Source organism: Notothenia rossii, assembly GCF_949606895.1.
Source record: "Notothenia rossii genome assembly, chromosome: 11".
Lineage (NCBI taxonomy): Eukaryota > Metazoa > Chordata > Actinopteri > Perciformes > Nototheniidae > Notothenia > Notothenia rossii.
The window spans coordinates 55,692,763-55,718,080 of NC_136910.1; the positions used below are offsets into that span (position 1 = coordinate 55,692,763).

The 25,318-nt window shown below is 42.1% G+C and overlaps 1 protein-coding gene across 1 annotated transcript; it reads left to right on the forward strand.

The window, feature by feature from the left end:
• The first annotated feature begins 1,517 nt into the window (after nucleotides 1-1,517).
• On the forward strand, nucleotides 1,518-19,740 carry ajm1 (apical junction component 1 homolog). The gene is made up of 2 exons (XM_079658395.1): nucleotides 1,518-1,714; nucleotides 13,721-19,740. Exon 2 carries the CDS (start codon nucleotides 13,767-13,769, stop codon nucleotides 17,031-17,033), a length of 3,267 nt encoding a protein of 1,088 aa, XP_079514521.1. The 5' UTR covers nucleotides 1,518-1,714; nucleotides 13,721-13,766; the 3' UTR covers nucleotides 17,034-19,740.
• The last annotated feature ends 5,578 nt before the right edge of the window (nucleotides 19,741-25,318 follow it).

Genomic DNA, 25,318 nt, shown 5'->3' on the forward strand with positions numbered 1-25,318 from the left:
GGCTAACAAGTTTGCCACTCTCTCTAACGATTTCAACATAAACTGTGCCGAAAATAAATACCTCACGATGTCTATCTAATTATGAACTTGCTTTACTTTCACGGAACACATTTTTGGTGATAACAAATGTAACAAAGTACCATATTTACCAACATATGGGCTGTTTCTCAATCGCGAGGAAACTGGCTTCCAAGCCAATATTTCAAGGATACTACGTCATTGAGTGCGGCCGAAGGACTGTTCCAATCTCCAGCATAGTTGGAATTCCACCGAGGCCACGTCCTTGGTTTGGGGGTAATTTCGAGTCCTTCGGCGGCACTCGATGAAGTAGTATCCTTGAAATATTGGCATGGAAGCCAGAATCCTCGAGATTGAGAAACGGCCATGGATTCGGTCCATCTGGCTTTCTGTCGTCCATCTTGGTTTAGAGAAATGTATCATGCACTTACACTGACTCTCCACTGAGTGGCAGTGTAGTGGTGATGCAATAGGGTCCCATGTAGTGGCTGATGGTGCAACTATGCCATCAAAACCCATGCATATACAAGGAAACACCTTTTGAAAAGCTGCCCACTGTAGTAGCCTCTATGCGTGAAAGGGTTAAGAACATTAAGAAATAGTGCAGCGGAAACACATTATAAACAGACATACAAACTCATATAGATATTATAAGTAGATTTACGCGAGTTCTGTACTCAAGTAAAAATGTTGAGGTACTTGTACTTTACTTGAGTATTTCCATGTTATGCTACTGTGTACTTCTACTCCACTACAGTTCAGAGGTACATTGTGTACTTTTACTCCACTACATGTATATAATACCTTTAGTTACTTTACAGATGTGGATGAATGATGTGAAATATAATCAAGTGTTAAATCAGACTTTAGTTCCACCTGGAGTAAATCCACCAGCTACCCTGCAGTATACAAAGTCATTCAAACTAGCTGCACCTTTACCAGCTTTGAGAACACTTTCATGATCAATCATTATAAAACATATCATATCTATTATTCTGAAATGGACCAATCTGCACAATGACTACTTTTACTGTTTCTACTTTCACTATATTTTGATGAGAATACTTTTCTACTGTTACTTGAGGAACATTTTGAATGCAGGACTTTTACTGTAACAGAGTATTCCTACACTCTGGTACTTCTACATTTACTCAGGTACAAGATCTGAGTACTTCTACTTTTACTCAAGAACAAGATCTGAGTACTTCTACTTTTACTCAAGTACACGATCTGAGTACTTCTACTTTTACTCAAGAACAAGATCTGAGTACTTCTACTTTTACTCAAGTACAAGATCTTCCTCCTACTTCTCCACCTCTGTAGATGTTTATTGTAAGATGTTATTCATACAATGCTTCTGCAATAGTAGTGCATGTCATATTATTCATGCCAATAAAGCTTTTTGAATTGGTATGGAGAGAGGGGGAGAGAGGGAGAGAGAGAGGGAGAGAGAGAGAGAGAGAGAGAGAGAGAGAGAGAGAGAGAGAGAGAGAGAGAGAGAGAGAGAGAGGGGGTGTGGTTACGTAGAAGAGGATGCTGCACCGGGGTTGACATCCTCCAACGATGTGAGGCAGGAGAGGAGAGGATGAACCCGGACTCTCAGGCGGATATTGCGGTTTTACCTCTGCACATGCTCCATGTCGTCATCGGGAAACCACTATCAGTGCGCACGGCTCCAGAGGACGGATGAGATGCGGTAAGACATGGCGGGGCTCTCCCTTTCTGCATCACCGTGTAACCTTCCTGGGTACGGCTGCTAGCCTGCAGGGAAACACGGATCTGATCATGCATTTTCCTCCAATCAGTGCTCTCCATCTGTGCGCCTCGGAATGATCGTGCACATTGATGATGTGTATTCTGCATGTATGTTAGCATCGATAGCACACAGCAGATTGCTGTTAATGAGGGGCTTTCTAAGCATGTCGATGTGTTTTGTCAATGCACGAGAATGGGTTTGCCCTGCAGTCATTTCCCTGCTGATGTTGGGCAGATGTGTTCTCGTGCTCCAACACTGACATCATCCTCAGCAGGAGTGTGTGTGGACTGTGGAGCAGGAGTGTGTGTGTGGAGCAGGGTTCTCTCCGCACGGTTTGCTAGCTCAGCGCGTCAATGCGACGTTTGTCCGGACTTGATGCATTGCTCCTCCTGGACTCAAGTTCATCTGTTCCAGGGACAGGACAGGCCCTCAGCTCTGCGGGGTTTCAGTGAGACACACGGTGTTTCTGATGTTTAACACCGGAAGGAGAGCCTGGCCAGGTGTTGCAGATGTGCACAGAGGCCATGATGAGTGCAGATAGATCAAATAGAGATGACAGTAAACCTTGCATTCATTTATAAGTATTTTGGTACTTGTGGGTTATCTGACGCCACTTTTTTGTTTTTTTCTGACTCTCTAAATACGCACTTTTGTTAGGGTTATGGTTAAGGTTGGGATTGGAAAATAAAATGTAAAAAGTGGCGAGAGATAACTCACAAGTAGCTACCAGTATTTCTACTCTTAGAACATTTGTTTTAATTTGTTTGTTTTTAAAGAACTCGCTGGAGCAGTAACTATAAATATCGTTGTATTCTGTACAATGACAATAAAAGCTTTCGAATTTAGAATTTGAATTTAGAAGTACTTTGTTCAGAACATGTAAACAGGCTTTAATGCATTGATGAAAATCCCATTCATTGACTAATTATTTGTATTCCAATGCTGACCAATGATCATCAGGTACCAGCCCAATTGTTCATTGTATAGTGAAATAAAAGCACCCATCCCATGCTGAACCACGTGTGTGGTATAAGTATTACTACAAAGTAATATAGCTTGGCACTTTTATCGATATGAGATGAGATTACAAGCAATTATTTGAGCATTATCTCTGTATTTTTCATTACATACAGTGAGAGCAGTCGGGCCTGCAGGGGAGAATTAGTGAAAGGAAAGGGAGGAAACTGCAGCAGACTCACAACTAAAACCAACGCCTGGCCCTGAACACATCACTCATTGAGACACTTCTGTTTCCCTAAGCTCATGTTTTATGAATATATTTTTGAGCAACACGTATAATGCATTGGTGGAACAGGAAGTTAAAACCAGGACAAATCTGTCGGGAAGAAAACAGTTATCGTAGTTTTTGGGTGTTTTCGAACACTGCATATCGTTCATGTTGGCTAATGAGCAGGTTCCTCGCATTATTCTAGTTTTTGGATTTGCTCTTTTTGTTCTGAACATGGCATACGGTGAGCAGGCTACTCGCTAGTTGGTAAGCTTTAACAGAAACATTAGAGAAGCAAAATGAATGGTTCACTTCCTGTGCTCAACCCGCTTCGTGGGGCCTGTAGGCACAAGGAGCTAAATGCTAATATCAGCCTGCTAACATGCTCACAGTTTAATGTATGGTATTGATATTTAGCAGATGCAAAGTACGGTTAAAGCTGATGTTAATGTAACTAGTTGTGCTGGTGTATGCATAAAACAAAATGAATTCCAATGAGAGTCAGAGGATCGGATAAGTTATTACATCCTGAGGGGAACAATAATCCATCCGATGGTTGTAGACATTTCAATCTAAACTAATGGAGCATCGACAAGGCAGCAACTAATGTCCTGTGGCTAGGTGACAGAATATTAAAACGCTCCCAAAGTAGCAGCCGCCCATAATTCACTGATGTGAAAACAGATCAATCCAAATCAATGTATGCTGTTATCTTTGTGATCACATTTTTTGGGACGTTTACAGGAAACATTGAGTAGCCTGGGTATTTATATCTCTGCAGACTTCATTTAAAGCCTTTGAGGTGTGAGATCGGTCTGCCTTCTGCACAGATGTGTCTTTGAGGTCCAAAACACCTGCCATCCTCCCTCATTCCTCCTCTGAGGGGATCAGAGCTGTCTTCACACTGCTGCATCGAAACCCACTCTGCAGGGTTCGGTTCCTCCCTCTCATCAACAGTAATGGATAATGACAGCATGATGCAAATTCTCTATTTATGGCAGACTATATACATCTCAGTATATCTTTTATCATCATATTGAATCTTTTAAAGTTGAAACGGCAGACTCCATATTCCTGTTAATGCACATCGAGGCTTCTCAAAATCACGGTGGGGATGTGGTTCTGCAGCTTTAACGGGATATTTCTGCAGTTATTGTGGAGTGGAGAAATGATTGCAGCAATTAGTTGATGACAATTCGGCAGCCACATCGAAGCGGCAGATTCTAGAATAAAGCCATTAGCAAATGCACAGTGTGTCAGAGTTTAACGTGCATGTGGAGATATCCTGATACTTGAAACATTTTGGGACAATAAAGCCACATTAACAGCTCTGTATCCTTACAAGTCATAGGATAATTCTGTGGCACAGGATTCATGTCCGATGCTACCAATAATGGAGGAAATATGTAGCCCCCTTTTTTACATGTGGAAACCCAGAGTGCATTCTTGCCACAACCCATTACTTCTTATATAAACCATAACCACAATCCGCCCCTCACTTTAAGCGAGTGTTTCAGTAGCCTGACCGTTCCTGTACCGTAACAATTAATGCAGATATTGTTTAAAACATGTGAGCCGTTCAGTATCAGCGTTCAGCCTGATAGTAAGATTACATTGACCGTAGTCCGTTATAGAAGTAGAGAAAAAGGGTAGTGGACAGCATTCAGGAAAATAAGTGCTTCCAACTTTATTCCCCTTTCATTCGATATTAAACAGTTCAACACATTCTCCACTTTAAACACACAGCACGATAAAGATCTTCTCATTATGAGATGTCATTACTAGGATGCTCGAGCTTCCTTCACATAATATGCTGTTTGCTTCACTTCTTCACCTCCTCCGCTGCTATAGCTTACGCATCTTCATACAGTCTGATAACATTTGCAGTCAATTACAAGCGGGAAGCAACCAAGCCCTCAGGACGTGCGTTGTACTTAAAGAAAATGTCCTAACAGTGATACTAAGACTGGCGTGTCTCCATCTGTTGCATCATGAGGCCCAGTACAAACATTAAAATAGGTCCTAAAAATGGTAAAATGTGCTCGAAGCCACATCTAAAGTTATTTCCCCTCTCCATTTATTTCACTGAGCCTAGGCTAGCCGTGATGGTGCAAATTGGCGGTGGGATTTAAAGACAACCAAGTCCAAATTTCTCTCGAGCGTCAGTCCACCGAGCAGCTCTCATAGGTGTGATTTTAGCCCCGCCTAAAACGCTGTATCCAGATGTCTTTACACATCCACGTACACAACGCTGAGGGTGGCGTTTCCTATTCATGTTCTTCCAATAGAAACAGCATCGTCAGCGCAGAGCTGTTAATGTTGGCCATGTGGAGGCAGCTTAAGACGGAAGAATTAGATACAGAAGTCAACGTTACAATCTGTCATTTAAACGGTTGTAGTGAATGCAATACTCATCTGTAGATAGAGGATTGATAGAGTTTATAGTGCAGGTCATATCATGATTTCACGTCTCTACCATCTTTGTTAAAGGAGATCCATGCAGGAAGGGAAGCTGACACTGCAAGAAGTGTCTGTTGAGTAAATCGTCAGAACGCCGACACCTCCTCATCTCCACCGCTCACATGTTTTCTTTTGAGTTGCCATAAGTTATTCTCTCTCCGTTGGTGGCACGTGGGGCTAATGCTAATGCTAATGCTAATAATGCTAATGCCAGCAAATAAAATGGCGGCTTCACAAAACCTTTCAGAGTTTTACGGGGCGTGGTTTGCAATTCGCCCAGCCAATCAGAAATTGGAACTTTTTTCTCCTCGGGAAAGTCCCACCTCTCTAGCAGGGACTGAAAAGGGGGGAAAAGTTCTCATGAACTAAGTTCTCTTTTTGGTGTGAACACAAAATCCCACGAACTATCAGAACTAAAAGGGAAAAGTACTCCGGTGTGAAAGCGCCACTTGTGTTTAAGATATACATTATGTGTGATATTGTATTGGAGCAGTCAACGAGGGCTAGGGTTATGCTGTTGTAGCATAACGCGTGTTTAGACTAGTGATTTACTTTGGCAGATTTATCCCCAATGTGGCAACTACATGAGAAGCATTGAAGAGAGTTATATGGCAATACTGCAAATGGCTGCAGGAAATGGAGCAGGAAACGTTATAGAGCTGAAGAGTCAGCTGGCCAGCGGGAAGGCTTCAAGAGGCCGAGCCACGTGAGGCAGAGACTACTCCAGTGAATTAAGAACAATTATGAGCCAGAAGCAAATGAATCACACACACACACACACACACACACACACACACACACACACACACACACACACACACACACACACACACACACACACACACACACACACACACACACACACACACACACACACACACACACACACACACACACACACACACACACACACACACACACCGAATATAAAAATACAAATATGTAAAGATATGTATAAAATATTTATATCCTAAATATACACAATCAAGAGACACATTTATACATGTGCACACATTAAGATAAAAACACAACAATCAATATTTACAAAATAACAGTCACTTCAATATCTTTGGGAATTAGTGCACGATTGTCCATATCCGCGTAAAAAGTGTCTGGATAAATAACTTTGTAATAAATAACGTTTTTTCTTTGTGTTTTACAGTTGGTTAACTTTTGTACTGTTTAAAGGTGGGGTAGGTAAGTTTGAGAAACCGGCTCGAGATACACTTTTTGTTATATTCCATGGAATGCTCTTAACATCCGATAGCAATGAATATCTGAAGTGCTTTGACAAAAAATCCATTAAAAAAATATCAGTGGAAGCCGTAGTACTGTAAAAAGCACGACCAATCATCTGAGCCGGCTAAAGTAACTGGATGGCCTACCTGCCTGTCAGCCTTCCATCTGTGCACAAACTTATCTCGTGCCCTCATTGGTCATGTGCACGTTCGTGTGTGTTGGAGGAGGGGCTCTGTAAGGAAGTGGAAGATTTTTTCCGGCCGTGTATTTTCAAATTCTAGCGCAATCGAGCTGGTTTCTCCAAAATTACCTGCCTCACCTTTAACTGGCATGACATGTTGTGATATATAGCATAAAACCAATTAAACCAATACATTTAGTGAAATAAATAACAATAGAGATAACATAGTGCAAGAGAGAGATGTGAGATGTGCAAGTAAATACAAATAAAATAGAAGTTTATTTGTATTTACTTCCATTTAGATTTTAGGACAAGATTAAGCAAGCGTACATTCTTCTGGCCTGATGTTGAAGGAAACAGAACGATGTCTTCCTATGCTTGAAAGCTCAATAAATTGACCCTCAACTAGCAGTTTCTTTATCTGCAATGCTGTGGGCGACATCACACCAACAAAGCATAGTTCACTGACCGAATTATTGTGGAGCTTGCGATCTATTATTACCATGTTGCTAAGTATCAAAGCCTTTCTTTTGGAAACAGGGCGTAGTTATCTGCCTTACTCACCATGCGAGCCAATGACATACTGTATGACCTCATTTCTGATAGGAGCATCATCGTAGAAGAAATGGACAGAGATGGCAAAGTACACACATCCTTTACTCTAATAGAAGTACAGATACTCGTGTTTAAAAACACTCTGGTGAAAGTAGAAGTACTGACTAAACTTCTTTACTCAAGTCAAAGTAAAGAGGCTTTGAAATGTACTTCAGTAAAAAGTACCCATAACTAGCAGCTGTTTTAAAGAGTACCTGACCCCCCTTTATATTAATAGAACAATAATGTCATTGTTAGCTAATGAATGTTTCCATGCTGAACAAAGGCAACATGACAACGTTTTCATTGGTCCCTCTTCTTTAGAGAAGACCAGGAAATGATGGATACACGGATCGTGTTCAAATCAATAGGCACGCAATGACTCTAAAGAATAATGATCACGCCACCAAACACACATTCAGACTAAAGGAACCAGCCGGTTTGGAAAATGAGAGAAGTAGAAAGTACAGATATTTGTGTTCAACATGTGAGAAGTAGAAAGTACAGGTATTTGTGTTCAACATGTAAGAAGTAGAAAGTACAGGTATTTGTGTTCAAAATATGAGAAGTAGAAAGTACAGGTATTTGTGTTCAACATGTGAGAAGTAGAAAGTACAGGTATTTGTGTTCAACATGTAAGAAGTAGAAAGTACAGGTATTTGTGTTCAAAATATGAGAAGTAGAAAGTACAGGTATTTGTGTTCAAAATATGAGAAGTAGAAAGTACAGGTATTTGTGTTCAAAATATGAGAAGTAGAAAGTACAGGTATTTGAGTTCAACATGTAAGAAGTAGAAAGTACAGGTATTTGAGTTCAACATGTAAGAAGTAGAAAGTACAGGTATTTGAGTTCAACATGTAAGAAGTAGAAAGTACAGGTATTTGGGTTCAACATGTAAGAAGTAGAAAGTACAGGTATTAGTGTTCAACATGTAAGAAGTAGAAAGTACAGGTATTTGGGTTCAAAATGTAAGAAGTCAAAGTAAAAAGTTGTCAGAAAAATAAGTAGTGGAGTAAAGTACTGATACCAGAACAATGTACTTAAGTACAGTTACAAAGTATTTGTACTCCACTACTTCCCACCTCTGGAAATGGTGTTTCCTTCCTCTCTCCTGACCTCACTGTTCTTTGTTCTTTGGCATACATCATCCTAAAACACCTCCATGGGAGACCTTCCTCCAGGTGTTACAGCATATTGTCTGATACACCTGTTTCCTAGTGTTACATGCAGGGCAGTGTGTCAGTTTGGTGTCAGTTTGGCATCAGTTCGGTTCGGCGTCAGTTCGGGGTCAGTTTGGGGTCAGTTTGGCTTCAGTTTGGTTTCAGTTTGGTGTCAGTTTGGCATCAGTTCGGTTCGGCGTCAGTTTGGCGTCAGTTTGGTGTCAGTTTGGCATCAGTTCGGTTCGGCGTCAGTTTGGCGTCAGTTCGGGGTCAGTTTGGCGTCAGTTCGGTTCGGCGTCAGTTTGGCGTCAGTTTGGGGTCAGTTTGGCATCAGTTCGGTTCGGCGTCAGTTTGGCGTCAGTTTGGGGTCAGTTTGGCATCAGTTCGGTTCGGCGTCAGTTTGGCGTCAGTTTGGGGTCAGTTTGGCATCAGTTCGGTTCGGCGTCAGTTTGGCATCAGTTCGGGGTCAGTTTGGCGTCAGTTCGGGGTCAGTTTGGGGTCAGTTCGGGGTCAGTTTGGGGTCAGTTTGGTTTCAGTTCGGGGTCAGTTTGGCATCAGTTCGGTTCGGCGTCAGTTTGGCGTCAGTTCGGGGTCAGTTTGGGGTCAGTTTGGCATCAGTTCGGTTCGGCGTCAGTTTGGTGTCAGTTTGGCATCAGTTCGGTTCGGCGTCAGTTCGGGGTCAGTTTGGGGTCAGTTTGGCTTCAGTTTGGTTTCAGTTTGGTGTTAGTTTGGCATCAGTTCGGTTCGGCGTCAGTTTGGCGTCAGTTTGGGGTCAGTTTGGCATCAGTTCGGTTCGGCGTCAGTTTGGCGTCAGTTTGGGGTCAGTTTGGCATCAGTTCGGTTCGGCGTCAGTTTGGCGTCAGTTTGGGGTCAGTTTGGCATCAGTTCGGTTCGGCGTCAGTTCGGGGTCAGTTCGGGGTCAGTTTGGCGTCAGTTCGGGGTCAGTTTGGGGTCAGTTTGGTTTCAGTTCGGGGTCAGTTTGGCATCAGTTCGGTTCGGCGTCAGTTTGGCGTCAGTTCGGGGTCAGTTTGGGGTCAGTTTGGCATCAGTTCGGTTCGGCGTCAGTTTGGGGTCAGTTTGGCGTCAGTTCGGTTTGGCGTCAGTTTGGGGTCAGTTCGGGGTCAGTTCGGCGTCAGTTTGGCTTCAGTTTGGTGTCAGTTTGGCATCAGTTCAGTTCGGCGTCAGTTCGGGGTCAGTTTGGCGTCAGTTCGGGGTCAGTTTGGGGTCAGTTTGGCGTCAGTTCGGGGTCAGTTTGGGGTCAGTTTGGTTTCAGTTCGGGTCAGTTTGGCATCAGTTCGGTTCGGCGTCAGTTCGGGGTCAGTTCGGGGTCAGTTTGGGACCAGTTCGGGGTCAGTTTGGCGACAGTTCAGGGTCAGTTTGGCGACACTCTGCTTACACTCGCCAGTCGCCACAGGCTTTATGGCCATGATTCTCTTTCATATTCTCGCTATGAATACAAGAGCTGTCGTCGACTATAGGCAGACTCCAAGAGGGAAATATGACACTAAAGTACTGCAGCAGCCTTGAGTGAGGTGCGCCCATACTCTGAAGGTCACACAGTAATAACACAGCAGCTTTCAGGATGGCAAACTCTTTACTGCTCACTCTTTCTCCATTCTTACCTTTCACAATAAAATCCTTGACATATACTCTGCATCGCTGCTGACGAGAGGAAACGAGGAGCATTTCTCTGAGAATCAACTCTTCAAAGGATTGATTCTGTTATAAGCAGCAGTGACATGCAAGATTTAAATGTGTAGAGAGGATATTCAAATGTATGAATATGGTACAATAATTCACTCTGGTTGTTTTAATTTTAAGCTCTTTCATTACTTTTTGTTGATTTTTTAGGTTTTTGCCGCAGTATTGAATTTGGTATTGATATATTGAGATAGGATAAGATAGGACTTTATTCATCACGAAGGAAATTGTTGTGCCAGAGTTACAAAGACACAACAAACAAAGCAGCTTATGTCATGACCCAAAAATATTTACCAAACCTTAGATGTACCTTTGCACTCCTGTCATTGTGATATAAAACCTTGAGATGTTCGAATGCAGATCTCTCACAACAGGCTATTTTCATGTTGAGCAATGAGAATAAAAACATCAGCACAACTTTTCCAAATACTCCCAGTTCCCTAATCCATTAAATGTGGCACACTTCCAGATGTGGAGCAGCGCCCCCCCTCAAAGTGTTCATGGAGAGGAATTAAATTGGGGAGTCAGAGGATAAAGTGTTGGATGGGGATGTTGGGGGAGGGGAGCTCTGCAGAGGATGAATTAGTTCTGCCCGGAGAGACGTTTTCTAGGGTGTTTAGTGCCAATGGTGCAGTGTTGCAATCCATCGGGACTTCCGCTCCATAGAAAATACCCACAATGCAGTGCTTACTATGATCGCTGACCAGAAGTAACACCACTACATCCCAGTGGAAAAGTGAAAGCCACTACTCTACACTGTCTTGTGTTCATAATAACACAACAAGAAATTCCCCTCAGATGATCAGATGTTAGGACCTTTACAGAAGCATGCAGCAAAGCAACAAAATATAACATTTTAACCGATCAAGACACAAAAGGTTTGATCATACAAATAAAATACAATGAAATAAATATTGATGAAGTCTTGAAGAAACAAGACTAAGTGAATCAATGCAACAATATGAAACCCTATCAAATAGAGTAAACATATAGGTACAACAACCCTTTAAGACCTATTACCGATTAGAAGAATGCCTCGCCTTAGATAACCTTATATAGAAATTAAATATATTACAGGCGAGCTGACGGACAGAGTGTGAAGGCCAAGGAGCGCCACTCTGTGCAGACATCTGCTGCTGAGAGGAGTCAGCCAATCACAGGCCGTGTTCAAATGAAATGAGATGCTATTTTTAACCAATGGAACCCAGGGGTTATTTCTAAATGTAATTTTCAATCTTTTAATTGGCAGACACGGTGAATACCCAATATGTCATGTGTTGTTACTGTTTGATAGATAGATAGGTAGAGAGAGAGAGAGAGAGAGAGAGAGAGAGAGAGAGAGAGAGAGAGAGAGAGAGAGAGAGAGAGAGAGAGGGATGGATGGGGATGGATGGGTGGGTGGGTGGGTAGATAGATAGATAGATAGATAGGGTTATTTCTAAATGTTATTTTCAATCTTTTAATTGACAGACACGGTGAATACCCAATATGTCATGTGGTGTTACTGTTTGATAGATAGATAGATAGAGAGAGAGAGAGAGAGAGAGAGAGAGAGAGAGAGAGAGAGAGAGGGAGAGAGATAGATAGATAGATAGATAGATGGATAGATAGATAGATAGATGGATGGATAGATAGATAGATAGGTAGAGAGAGAGAGAGAGAGAGAGAGGGAGAGAGAGAGGGAGAGAGAGAGAGAGAGAGAGGGGGGTGGGTGGGTGGGTAGTTAGATAGATAGATAGATAGATAGATGGATGGCTAGATAGATAGATACAGTAGATAGATAGATAGAAGCTATAACAGTTACGTTATATATGTATATATAGTTAAGTTCTAATTAGTGTGCAGGTTTGAGTATTTTATATATATCCATGTATTGCCCCTGTGTCCGTAGTGTTACAGTTTGGTGGAGTGGAGAAAGATGTGTAGTTTTATGAGAACATGACCTTGCCTGAACTGTTAATGCACTCTGACAGTTGCACCCCGTTAAGAGGACATTTGCTCTCCGCTCTGGGCTGCAGGAACGTATGAAGACATTAGCCATGTTAACATGATAATTATCCTCCATCTGCTCCGGTCTGAGCGTCTGCTCCCCCGTTCTGGGTCAGCTCCTTCTCGTCTGGGGGGCTCTCACAGGTGGCAGCAGATTGGGTTCGTGTCTAATATGTAGTCTTTTAATGTAACTCAAGCATTCAAGGCTTTTATTGTCATGTGTACATAGCTGCAGTGTAGTTATGACAATGAAAATCTGAGGTCACAGGCTCCTCCAACAGTGCAACACAATAACACAGATGAAATAGTATAATAAATAAAATATAATAACTCTGTCATCTTTGTAATAGCCCTCTCTTTCATTTGCTTTATCCCTTTTACAAATATTCCTATGAATCAGATCAGATCACACTTTTATGAGTAATAGACCCCCAATTGTTTTTCTTGAATTATAGAATTCAGAGCAGAGAGCAGATTACGGGCTGTGCTGCGGATAAATCACTGTTTCATAAGATTTTGTTAAAATTCATGAATGCTTCTAGTCCTGTACACCTGGGGAAGAATTATTATAATATATCGACGACTTTAGATGAAACACAAGGATTGAACCCCTGGCTGTTCTTGCTTAAAGGGGACCTATCATGCAAAATGCACTTTTGTACGTCTTTTCTACATGAATATGTGTCCCCGGTGTTCCAGGGAACTCACCAAGTGTCAGAAAACACAACCCTCTCTATTTTCCTCCATACCCAAATCTCTGAAAAAGGGGCTGCAACGGATCTGATACAGACTGATCCAGATTTGAACACTTCTATGACGTCACAGAAGTGGCGCTACGGCTATTGGGCCAACTCCACCAATCAGGAGGAGACAGCCACGGACATTGCCGTTCGAAAGCACTGGAGACGCTGTAGTACATATGCCAGGCCTGTAGATGGTGCTGTTCTCACAGAATCAGCCCATGCAAAGACAGTGTTCAATTGAGCGAAATGAGGAATGGCTAAAATGCATGATCTGTTTGGTATTTTGAAAAATAAAAAGTATAAATATGCCTTATATAGGTATGATCCTACACTATATTATTCAAATATAGCATGATAGGTCCACTTTAAGCTTCACCAGAACGTTTATTTTACATATTTCCTCGTAAATGTAACAGCAAGCAGGAAATCCTTCGACTATGTTGGCAACACATCTCTTTTGCTTGAATGTGTAATCATACATTATTAAACAATAACGTTTTTTTTACATTTCTGCCAAGTTGAGTCTAGAGACTAACTTGATAACAAGAAATCTATCCTGCCTCGTCTTTCTCCTCAATGCACAGTTCGTGGAGTATATGTGTATTGCCTGAATGAATGTCACTAATACGAATTATTTGTTTATCTCGCCAGGAAACATCAACATCTTGATGGAGGAAACTAGAGGAGTCCCTTTAAGATGACACGCACAGACCCTCCTGACTTACTGGTATCAACTGTGCATCGAGATATTAAAGTGATCACCTTTTCTACACACTACAAGTCCTTGCAACCCTCCAAACAATGTGATTCTATAAACTACACACTGGAGGACAGTAAGAGCAAAGTCAATAAGAGGCACTGCCGTACCTTTGACTATAAGTCATTGGAGTACCCAAAATCAAACTCAATGGAGTCCCCTTACAAGAATACTGATAGGCATGCGGCCAACCCAGATGTTGCCTGGAATGCCTTGGGCCGTCAGCAGAGATACCGCTTCTCTGCTCCGGACATTTTCAGCCATAGGCTACCTCCTCAACCATTGGCTGCAGATATGCCCAGTGAAGTCATTGTCCCTGAACAAAAGAAAAGGACCAGGTCAAGAAGTGCCCCTCGGGTCCAGACCAGTCTCACCCCTGTGTCTTTTGAAGTGTCCTCCTCTTCGGGGAGGAAGGGCAGGGATTCCCAAAGGGCTTCAAAAGATTCTCGCTTGAGGCCAGAAGTATCGCCGCGCAGGGAGTCGTCCCATGCAGCAACTAGGGCTCATATGCATGACGTCCATCACAGTAAATTGCAGCCACAAATGGGTGACAGTAGTAGGTACTCACCTCACTATGCTGCGGATAATCCTGAGGGCGGAGGGCTTGATAAACCAGCAACTAGCCCTCATGTCAGGTGCCGGGTGGACATTAAACCAGATGATGCAGTGCTACAACATTCTGGACGGAAACAAGCTACACCTCATGTGGACATACCCTGGCAGAGGCACCACAGTGGGGGGAGTAGGAGTATGACTGTGCCACGCCATTTCTCTTACTCAAGAACAACAACTCCGACTGATTCGTTAGGTCGAGAGAGTAGGCAAGCTTATCAATATTCCCGCAGCATGCCCAATAGTTACTTACAACCCATGGAGAGTCCCTTGCAAAGAACGACTTCGTCAGGCGAATACTATGGTAGGGAACGCAGAGCTCATTCAAGTCCTAATGTGCCAACCAAGTTATTTTATGCAGACGACCCAGGGAGATATGTCGCTTCTGCTCCACCTCAGCCAAGTTCTCGCTTTCATGACGAACGTTACACACCTGGACAAACAAATACTACAAAAGTGCAATATGTGCAAGATCCAAGGACTCGAATGGTGCACGCTGTAGCAACAAGACCCTATTACCCTGAGATGGAACCCTATCAATACTCTGTGCAGTCCGGGTATCCCAAACCCTACGCACCCAATGAACCAGGGCCATACATCATACAGACACCTCCAACAAGAATATTTTATGGGGATGATCCAAGGTCTTATCAAATCCAGACAGCTCCACCAAGGTTTTATTATTCCAGCGACATGTACGCAATGCCCCCAGAGCATCATGTCCCAGCAAGGGCGTATTACACCGAGGGCCGAAGACATGCTCGAGTGATTCAGGCACAAACAGAGGACTGGTATGGCTCAGATGCTTCTGGTTATTCCACCAACCCTGCCTCTTATGTATCTCAAGTCACTCCAACCAGAGTCCGTCCAGAGCCTGCGCCGGCACCCTGGTACGCCAACCCATGTGTAGAACCTCCAAGAATTGGCACAGAATCAAAATCTTACTCAAGGTCATGGGACAATATTCTCGACTCTCGTGTAGAGCGAGAACAACCTATTCCTGTACAGCGGGGTCAAAGCTATGATGATCTTCTTGACTCCAGGAAGCCTGCAGCAGCCACCGGGGACAAACCGCAACCAGTGGTAGTCAATCTTTCCAGTTCTCCAAGACGTTATGCGGCCTTATCCATGTCTGATAACTCACTCGTTGACAAAAGCCCAACCGAGACATCAAAGGGCAGTACTAGTAAACTCTGGTTTGTAACTCCTGAGATAACAATCACTGATAATGACATGCGACCGGGGAAACTTAATAAGGCTGAAGGACGGTCTGCCAGTTGGGACGTTCTTGACTCCAGAACCACAGAAGATCCAGGACTGTGTCAGCGTGACTTTGAAAGCTCAACCAAAGCGAAGACACACGACAATGCCTCACTACAACAAAGCCTTGAACAACTTGATGAGCTTCTGGCAGATCTTGTGACTGATTACAAGCCACCCAGTAGAAGGGCAAGTGAGGACATTCTTGATCAATTAAAGAAGTTAATTGATGAGGAGGAAGCAGTATCTCTGTCCAGAAAGAGCTCGAGGGCATTTACAAATGAACCACCTCCTCTTGACAAACAGCCAACGTCAATAAGAATTAATCCTGATTCTTTCCATGACATCGGGGGCAGTGATGCTATGAAGAGTGCAGATGAGTGCTCCCCAGATCAGAGCCCAGATGAGGATGATACAATGATGTGCTCTAATAACAAATGCAGGAGGACAGAGACCCTCTTCAATGCTTGCCTGTATTTCAAATCCTGCCATAGCTGCTACACCTACTACTGCTCTCGTAATTGTCGCAGGGAAGACTGGGACATTCATAAAGCAAACTGCCTGTATGGAAGAATGGGAAGCATATGTCGTCACATCATCAAACACTGCCGGGAGACTGTTGAAGTCCACAAAGCCTTCTCCCGTATTGCCAAAGTTGGCTACCTTTCACGAGGTAGAGGAGTTCTTTTCCTTGGTTTTCCAAATCCTGCATCATCAAGTAACTTCCTGCAGTATGGCCTGGATACTCTTCCAATGTCTCCTACATACCTATCCCTCCGAGAGCTTGAAAGCTTCAAGGGCAACCTAGGGGAGTACTGTAAGGAGCTTCAGGAAGCTGGGAAAGAGTACGACCCTAACGAATGTTTCATCTTGAATGTATCCATTGCCGTTGGTGACCAAATGCCCGAGGGGCCATCACCACGGAACGAAGCTCCAACCGTCAGAAAATATGCAAAGGTAGCCCTGGCTTCCTTTAGCCCTGAGAGAAAGGTTCACAAGAAAGAGACGGACATGGAAACGCTGATCCTCACTCCACCCCCTGGAACAGCGGACATCGACAAAGAGGGAGAGGAAGGCAGGAAAGCTAGGGAAATCTGTTTTATTAATATACAACGGGAGTTAAGGATCAGAGGGGTTTTCCTACGCCATGAATTCCCACAGGTGTATCAACAGCTCTGTGAGTTTGTGGAAAATAACAGAAGGTTCACACCCACGACCATTTATCCGATTGATAAGAGGACCGGTAAACAGTTCATGTGCATGATAATGGCTGCCTCTGAGCCCCGGACATTGGACTGGGTGGGCACCCCGCATCTCCTCGATGACATCATTTAAGTGCACCTTTTGTTGTAAATATATATGTATAGAAATACATATATATTGTTACACATATTTATATATCAATCCAATTACAAACGTTTGTAAATAAGTATTTTGTTATCAAAATGATATATATTCATGTCTCCTTGGTCAGTATTATTCTTTTTCAGAATATTTCCTGTCAGGTGCAGAATGAGTACCGAACATTATTTATTTTAATCTTTTTACCAAGTACATCTTTTTTATCCACCACATGTTATTGATCTGTATCCCGGTCATTTACTGTTACAACACATTCCCATTAGTAGGGGTTACCTGCTGACATGGTATTTCATTTAGCTAATTATTAGCAACAACTGTATGTTTTTAATCTTACCCTCTTTATATGAGCCAGTTTCTGTGTGTGAGTATAACATGACTATTTTTCATATGCAACTTTAATGGTATATCATGCAGAAAATATTAAACGTTATTTTCTTAGCCACGTAAATACTTTCTATGCAAAGTTGCTTCATGACTTAAGTACCAGATTCCTGTAGAATGAGTTGTTTCTGTTATATGACATAATATTATACACATCTGTAAAGAAAGTTTTGCTAAAATTGAGATCAAGTGTTGGTGGCAACATAAATCAAAAGAAAATAATGAAAACTGAAAAAAACAGTTGTGCAACTTGAAAAAAAAAAAAGGCACGAAATCTAATTGTCGCTTAAGTAGAAGTGCTACTAAAAGTTAACGTTTTACTTTAATGGCGTACTCTGGAGAGTTCACGCTAAACTCGGTGGTTCTGTGGTTCTGAATCACTGGAGCGCTGCTGGACTTGAGAGAAACCTCCACAAAGGAAACTGAAATGGTGCCAGTTCAGCCACACAGTAGGTGTTGGGCTGTGTTCAGTTTTAAACACTGTGAATAGTGAGAGTTACAAAAATAAAAGATCATGCAATTTCCTATAACACTGATGTTATGGCGAGTTGTATTTTTTAGATATGTTTACAAATAAAAAATATATGAATTAGCAAAAGGAGTTATTGTCCTTAGAACAAGGTGAGCCAGATGTGGCCCAGTAGCTATATGGTGCATAAATGCTTGAAAAAGACATTAGTTGTGTATTTGTGCTGCACTAGGTTTATGACGTGTGATTTATATTGTCCTTTTTGGGTTTAGCAAATGAGAACCTGTGCATTTCTCATTGGTTGCAGACGTTTTAGAAAGATTTATAAATGAAACTTAGCCGTGTTGCCTCATCTAAAGACACAATACATTTCTTAATTTTGTTTTGGTAGCATCCTCAATCCCTTATTTCCTTCCAGCACACCGATGAGGGCTTGAATCTTAGAGTTCTTTGATCAGTGTTTCACTATTGCCGATCCCCCATAGTAAACACTTTACTCTGTTGTCAAAGAACCGTGGTTACGTTAAAGGTGGGGTATGTTATTCCCTTCAGAAACACTTTTTGTTATATTCCATGGAATGCTCTCAACATCCCGATAGCAATGAATATCTTAACTGCTTTGACAATAAATACATAAAAAAATCTCATCAGTGGAAGCCGTGGCGCTGTGAAAAGCACGACCAATCATCTGAGCCGGCCCAGCTAAAATAACTGGATGGCCTACCTGCCTGTCAGCCTTCCATCTGTGCACAAACTTATCTCGTGCCCTCATTGGTCATGTGCGTGTTTGTGTGTGTGTTGGGGCTCTGTAAGGAAATCTGAAGGAAGAGGCAGATTTTTTCCGGTTGTGTATTTTCAAATTCTAGCGCACTCGAGCCGGTTTCTCCATTCTTACAGCCCGTCCACACGGCGGCGTGTGTTGAAGCTTCAACGCTTCTGCCCATTCACTTTGAATGGGGTGACGTCACGCTTTGCCGAACTGCACTGTGGGAGCGTCGTTTCGCGTTGCTCGCTTCAAAAGTTGAGCAATGTTCAACTTTTGAAGCTTCGACGGAAGCGTTAGCCAATCAAATCATATGCCAGTACAAGCTCTAGCCAATCAAACCGCGTGCTTGTGTGTCCGCGGCGGGAGATTCATGTGAGTGGTTGTTGGTCGAGCTTCAGACACGCCCGCCGGCAAGCTTCAATGCACGCCGCAGTGTGGATGCTGCGTTACCTACCCTACCTTTAAGTAACCCTATGTTTTAAAAAAAAAACTCAACATTAAGGCTGGAAAAAAAATGTATGCTAATATCCAAAATGTTTAAAAATGCTTTGAGCCCATTTACAAATGACAATATATCTGGAAGACATGACGAAGCATTAGTAAATAACTCCTCAGTAAAGTTTAAATAAGCTGTTTTCTCCCCGTCATTAACCTTTGTTCTCCATTTCAACTTCTTCCCTTGTGATATCCTGATCATTTGTAAGAGCAGTAAAACTTGAAGTACATATATATTTGAGAATCTGTTTCACTGAGATGTGACTGATGTGCTACAGGTGCTGGCTGCATGTGACTGTTTTCTATCTCATTTAACATGCCATTGATGATAGTAACTTGCTTGATGAATGGACTTGTGAAAGTGAAACTACTATGCTGTGTAAGAAAAAATAAATGAATTTTCCCTTTTTGTCAGTCATACGAGTTTAAAATTAGGTGTTTGAAGCAACGGAGAAGAGACCTCACTAAAATGTCTAGAAACCCTCAACTCTTGTATTTTTTATACTTTACATATGTGTCTGAGTGTGTCTATTTATAAAACATATCTAATAAATTGAATGGGAACTCTGGGCGCTGCTGTCTGTTTTTCAATCTGTCCAATATGAGACATGTCTTTCATTTTCAGATCAGTACGTGCTATGAACAGGACAATGTCACAGGATGATATGAAATGAAGATGTTTTATTTGTTGATGCCAAGCGAAATTATATCACTGATTAAATGTTTTATCAACTCACGGAGAAAGGTAACTAATCGTAATTGAGTATGGTTTAAAGATAAACAAAGACACTCTTATATTTGAAAGGTATACTTGATTGTTGTTATATCCGTTTTACAATTAAATGTCCAGAGTTGACATGAAACATCACCAGATCACTTAACGACCTGGAAAGTGATATAGCAGAAAAGGAGTGAGTCCACATGACATAAAGGATATATTCAAACCCTCAAAGTAAAGAAACGGCTTTAGGTTTTGAGAAAAAGAACGGACAAACGAAGCTCAGCGTAAGTTCAACCAGGAAGACCGTCTTTACTCATTAATTTACTATTCCCATGTAACTACTCGCTCTCCTCTCCAGGGGCGGTTCTAGGGGGGGCCAGTGCCCCCCTAACACTGACTTTGGACCCCCCTGTGGCCCTCCTGAAAATGAAAAGAAAAGAAAAAAAGTTTATGATTAAACTATTTCTTGGCTGACGGAATAGGCGTAACTAACGCTATTTGTCATTCTAGTCGGACCCATTAGAGCAGGGGTCTCCAACACGTCGATAGCTCGCAAGCCCTCAATAAGTAGCTCGCCAAGCAAATCCAAAATGTAAAAATACACAAACAAAAAAGGGAATGTAATTAAAAGAATCTACCCTATGCATAAACGAAACCTCAATCGAACTCTATCTACTTACTACAACTCTATACTGTATCTATCTAACACCCCCTCCCCCCCACCCCCACAATGAATATCGACCAATCACGTTCTTGCAACAGTTTAAAAGGGGAGTGATTAGTAAAATATGCATAAATAAAAAGAAAGAATGCTAACTATAGGTAGCATAAGATAAGAATAAACTAGTTTAAATGATTTTGTATTGGTTGTGATCATATTCTAAAGATGTTTGGATTATTGAAAAGTATACAGCTCCCTTTCAGTGTGTGTGAGAGTCTTGAGAGCTGTATCCATAAATTCATGTTGTGCTCAAAGTGCTCCAGATTGATGCTTTTAACTTCAACATTTAAAAAAAAAAATTCTAGGGGAGGTGAGGTCCACCCCCAAATAATGCAGGTTAAAATAATTAAATTGCATAAATTTTCTTTTAGTAAACACTGAAAACGGGTCCCACAGACCCAAACAGCACACAAAGTATAATGTTAAAATGTGAAAAATAAATACATTGCAAAAAACAAAAAAAGAGGAGTAAAAGTAGCTCACTACTTGTTTTATTTTTTTAAAGTAGCCCTCGTCCTAAAAAAGGTTGGAGACCCCTGAATTAGAGCGTAAAAACTGTAACTATAAATATCTGAAATAAATACATGTATGTGTAATGAAACAAATACCAATAACTGTATTGCATTGTTTTCTTATGCGTAATTACTTCATACTGTCTTTGTCTTTTTCGTCCTGCATTTATTGTGCCCCCCTCAGAAAATAACTGGCCCCCCTAGTCAAATTGGTCTAGAACCGCCACTGCTCCTCTCAATAAGTGATCGGGGGCGTCACTCTCTCCAGCTTCACCAATCACTTTGCTCTATTCCCAAGAGCCTATCATAGCGCTCCGCTAAACCTTCTAAGTCTGCTCTCCCCCCTCTGACAGCTGTCCTTTCAGGTGACTCTGCAACCCTCTTCCCCCCCTTTTCACCTCCTGTCCCTCTGAATCCAGGGTCAAGCTAAGCCCCTCCCCTTCAGACCGACCCAACTATCCATTCACCACCACCAGGGTCTAGCTAAGCCCCTCCCCTTCAGACCGACCCAACTATCCTTTCACCACCACCAGGGTCTAGCTAAGCCCCTCCCCTTCAGACCGACCCAACTATCCATTCACCACCACCAGTGTCTAGACCCAGGGGGGTTTCATCGGATCGGTTCTACCCTCCCGAATGATACTTCCTGCACAACGGGGCCTAATCGCCAAAAACACCATTACATTCATTTGTGTATCTCTGCAGTAAATATGTATTCTTACATCAAAATAATTCTGTCTCCTGATTGAAAGAAGGTCAATAAACTCTCTCATCTCAGACACATGGCCGGAAACAAGTGAGCATCTGTATTCCTCCTCCAGTGAGAAAGAGGAGATGGAAACACTTTTAGAGGGGTTCAGTGGTGAGCAACTTCCCTCAGATCTACCACAAAACCTCAATACACAGCCTGAGTAGCTGTATATTTCCGAGAAGTATTTAACATTTTAAGAGCGTGTTACGTTCTACGGGACCTGGGACTACAGAGTTAATGTTCTTTATTTAATTGAGTGTTTAACATTTTAGAAGTAAGTGCAGCTCTGTCAAACAGTGAGCACATACATTCTGTTTTCTTATTTCCAGGATTTCCTTTGTCTTCCAGTTTGCTGTCACTGAGCCTGTTCTTGATTTATGATCCGTCTCTTATTTCTATCTGTGACCGAGAGATTAAATGCCTTTTTATAATCTCGTTTTTAATCTATTCTTCTAGCTTTGAGTGTATTCTCTTCAAATGGGCTTTCTTCACATTGTGTTAAAGTTGTCACAGTGTCACAGTGAGAGGAGGCAGCTGACATTGGGGATCTTTTCTGGGCTAAGCTCTTGGCTTCGGAGGATTTTGGATTTGGGGGTGCCTTGGGGCTGGATTAAAGGGGGTTAAAAATGAGGGCTCTCCTTTGAACATGAATTATAACTGGCTATCTGCCTAATTCTTCTCTACATGCATTTTTCTTTGTGTTTTTCTGTAAAAGTGTAAAATGTGTCTGCAGAATTCTGTATGTAGAGATTCTGCCTGATGTTTCTTCCAGCAGGTAAAGCTATGAAGACTGAGTGGAGCCAATACTTACCATACAGCTTAAAGGGCTGGATAGCGATACCAAGCATTAATTGGAATTTGTAAATTACAAGATCTTTTCTTTTGATTGCATTCAGCGCCCTTCCAGCGTTTTTCCTTCAATGCATCCACCGCCATGATGAAACTTCCTGATGCTGTTCATTTTAAACCAAGTTACGTATGGCTAATACTTTGTTCAAAAATATAGTTCATATGGAACGCAGGGGTCTCTATCTTTCTGTCAGCCCCTTAACATCCTCTCAGGAAAAACAAAAATGGCATTTTACATAAGCAAAAAAACTGAGTTCAAAATAAAAAAAAGGCCAGGGCAGTCTGGCTCTGAAGCAGATTCTGTGTGTGTGTGTGTGCGTGTGTGTGTGTGTGTGTGTGTGTGTGTGTGTGTGTGTGTGTGTGTGTGTGTGTGTGTGTGTGTGTGTGTGTGTGTAGCCTCAAATTCTGTCACTGTTGTATTCTCTGACCTCCATCAGTCCTACATCCTTGCGTGCACCACCTTCGATTTCACAATCAATACATCTTTGAACTTCCTCAGGCTTTCACTGTGTGTGTGTGTGTGTGTGTGTGTGTGTGTGTGTGTGTGTGTGTGTGTGTGTGTGTGTGTGTGTGTGTGTGTGTGTGTGTGTGTGTGTGTGCGTTTGTGTGTGTTTGTGTGTGTGTGTGTGTGTGTGTGTGTGTGTGTGTGTGTGTGTGTGTGTGTGTGTGTGTGTGTGTGTGTGTGTGTGTGTGTGTGTGCATGCATGCGTGTGTGTGTGTGCGTGCCAAATGTAGGCCATGCCAGTGAAAGACTGCTGGGCTCAGCATCCTTTGTAATGGATACTATGGCCAACCTGCAAACACTCTGCACAATGAAACTAGATGATAAAACCCGGTAAAATGTTCAATCCCCTTGTGATTAAAATATGTCCTACAAAACAATACCCATGGAATGGTTTCAGTCTCACGTGCTAATTGTGTGACAGGACTCTGCATCCACAGCTTTACTGCACCACTTCCTGCTTTTATCTGCTAGTTATGCATCATTCCTATAGGGACTTATCCCAGCATACTCTGGTGTCAATCAATACCCCATTGTTATGTACACTTCTCTACAGTATGATGGACAACATTATGATTCAAGCCGTACAAAACTGAACCTGCTTCTAAAACCTCTGTCAATATGAATGTCAGTCTTTTCTGCCATCTGCAAACACACACTGGTGAAGCATCAGTAATGTGTCCTCTGAAAGAATATTATCATCACTCACACACATCACACATAATCCTCTTTACCGCAGACCTTATATAACCTGAGAGGAGCATCAGAGCTGTGGACCACCTGAGGTCACACATGTGAGGTGACCTCTATGATGGCTAGTCCGTTACTATCAAATTACCGCAGTTGGTAATAGAAACAAGACTATTTATTTCAATTATTCAGACAAACTATTATATTTATACATATACACTATTGTGATTAACTTGATGTGAAGCAATTGTTCCTGAATTCAAACCAAATAACACACTGGAGACAAATAACCATTAACACCACAGACTAGAAGAAGCCTTGTGCTGACCTATTGGACAGAGGAGGAATAAATAAATAATGTAATTGTGTCTGACAGTTGTACGGCTATGGCAAGCTTAAGATCTGGCAGCTCATCGCGTATAATTGCTATGATCAGATTCCATACTGCACAATAAGGACGTTATAAAACACCATTTATTTTGGGGCTTGGATATTTTTAGCATGGAGACACGTGTCATTAAGCAAAACTGAAACTATTAGGTCATATGCACAATCAGTATTACTATACATTACTACAACGCTCAAATTGAACTTGCAACATTTTAAACAAATTAGACCTTTCTTAACTGTCAATGCTGCAAAGTCATTCCTCCACTGTATGATTTTATCCCACATTGAATACTGTTTGACAAACTGGTCGTTTGCTTGTGCCACAGCCCTGAAACCTAGAGAGAGCTATCAAGGTGTTTGACAGAAAGCCACATTCAGACCATCTCTGTACCGTCCTTGAGAAACACAATTTCTTGAGTCTTTTAAAAGTAGGCCTATGTGTTTTTTTCATAAAACGTTTACATGGACTGCCCCCCCCCCCTCCCCCCCACCTCTCTTAGGGGAATTCATTCACAAAAAAGACACTGGACGCTGCACTACGTCAGAAACCAGAGGAGACTGAAGTCCACCGCAGACGGACCACTTTTGGACAAAATGTCCTCTCGAGTCTCCATTAAAGGCAGCTCGTTGTGGAATAGCCTCCCAACTGAGATACGGGATTGTCCCACTCTCTATAGTTTCAAAGGTCAACTCAAAGAATGGATGAGAAACAAACAGACGTGCAATCACCGCTAAATGCACTTTAATACAGGGGTATCTCCTCTTGCACTTTATGTATCTCTTGTATCTCCTCTTGCACTTTATATGTCGTTGCTGCTATATTGTATTGCCATGTCATAAATACCTGTGTATGCTGCTCTTGCTCTTTAGCACCTTTTGCATATAATGTATTTGGTTTTTGCCATGTTTGTAAAATGTAATCTTCTTTATGTTTTATGTGAGGGACTGCAGATGGAAATGAGCTCAAAGCTACATCTGGCACTAAAAATAACATTTTAATGTTTTAAGCGT

Excerpts from the sequence above, each read along its gene's own strand:
- ajm1 (XM_079658395.1), top strand. The coding sequence starts at position 13,767 with ATGACACGCACAGACCCTCCTGACTTACTGGTATCAACTGTGCATCGA.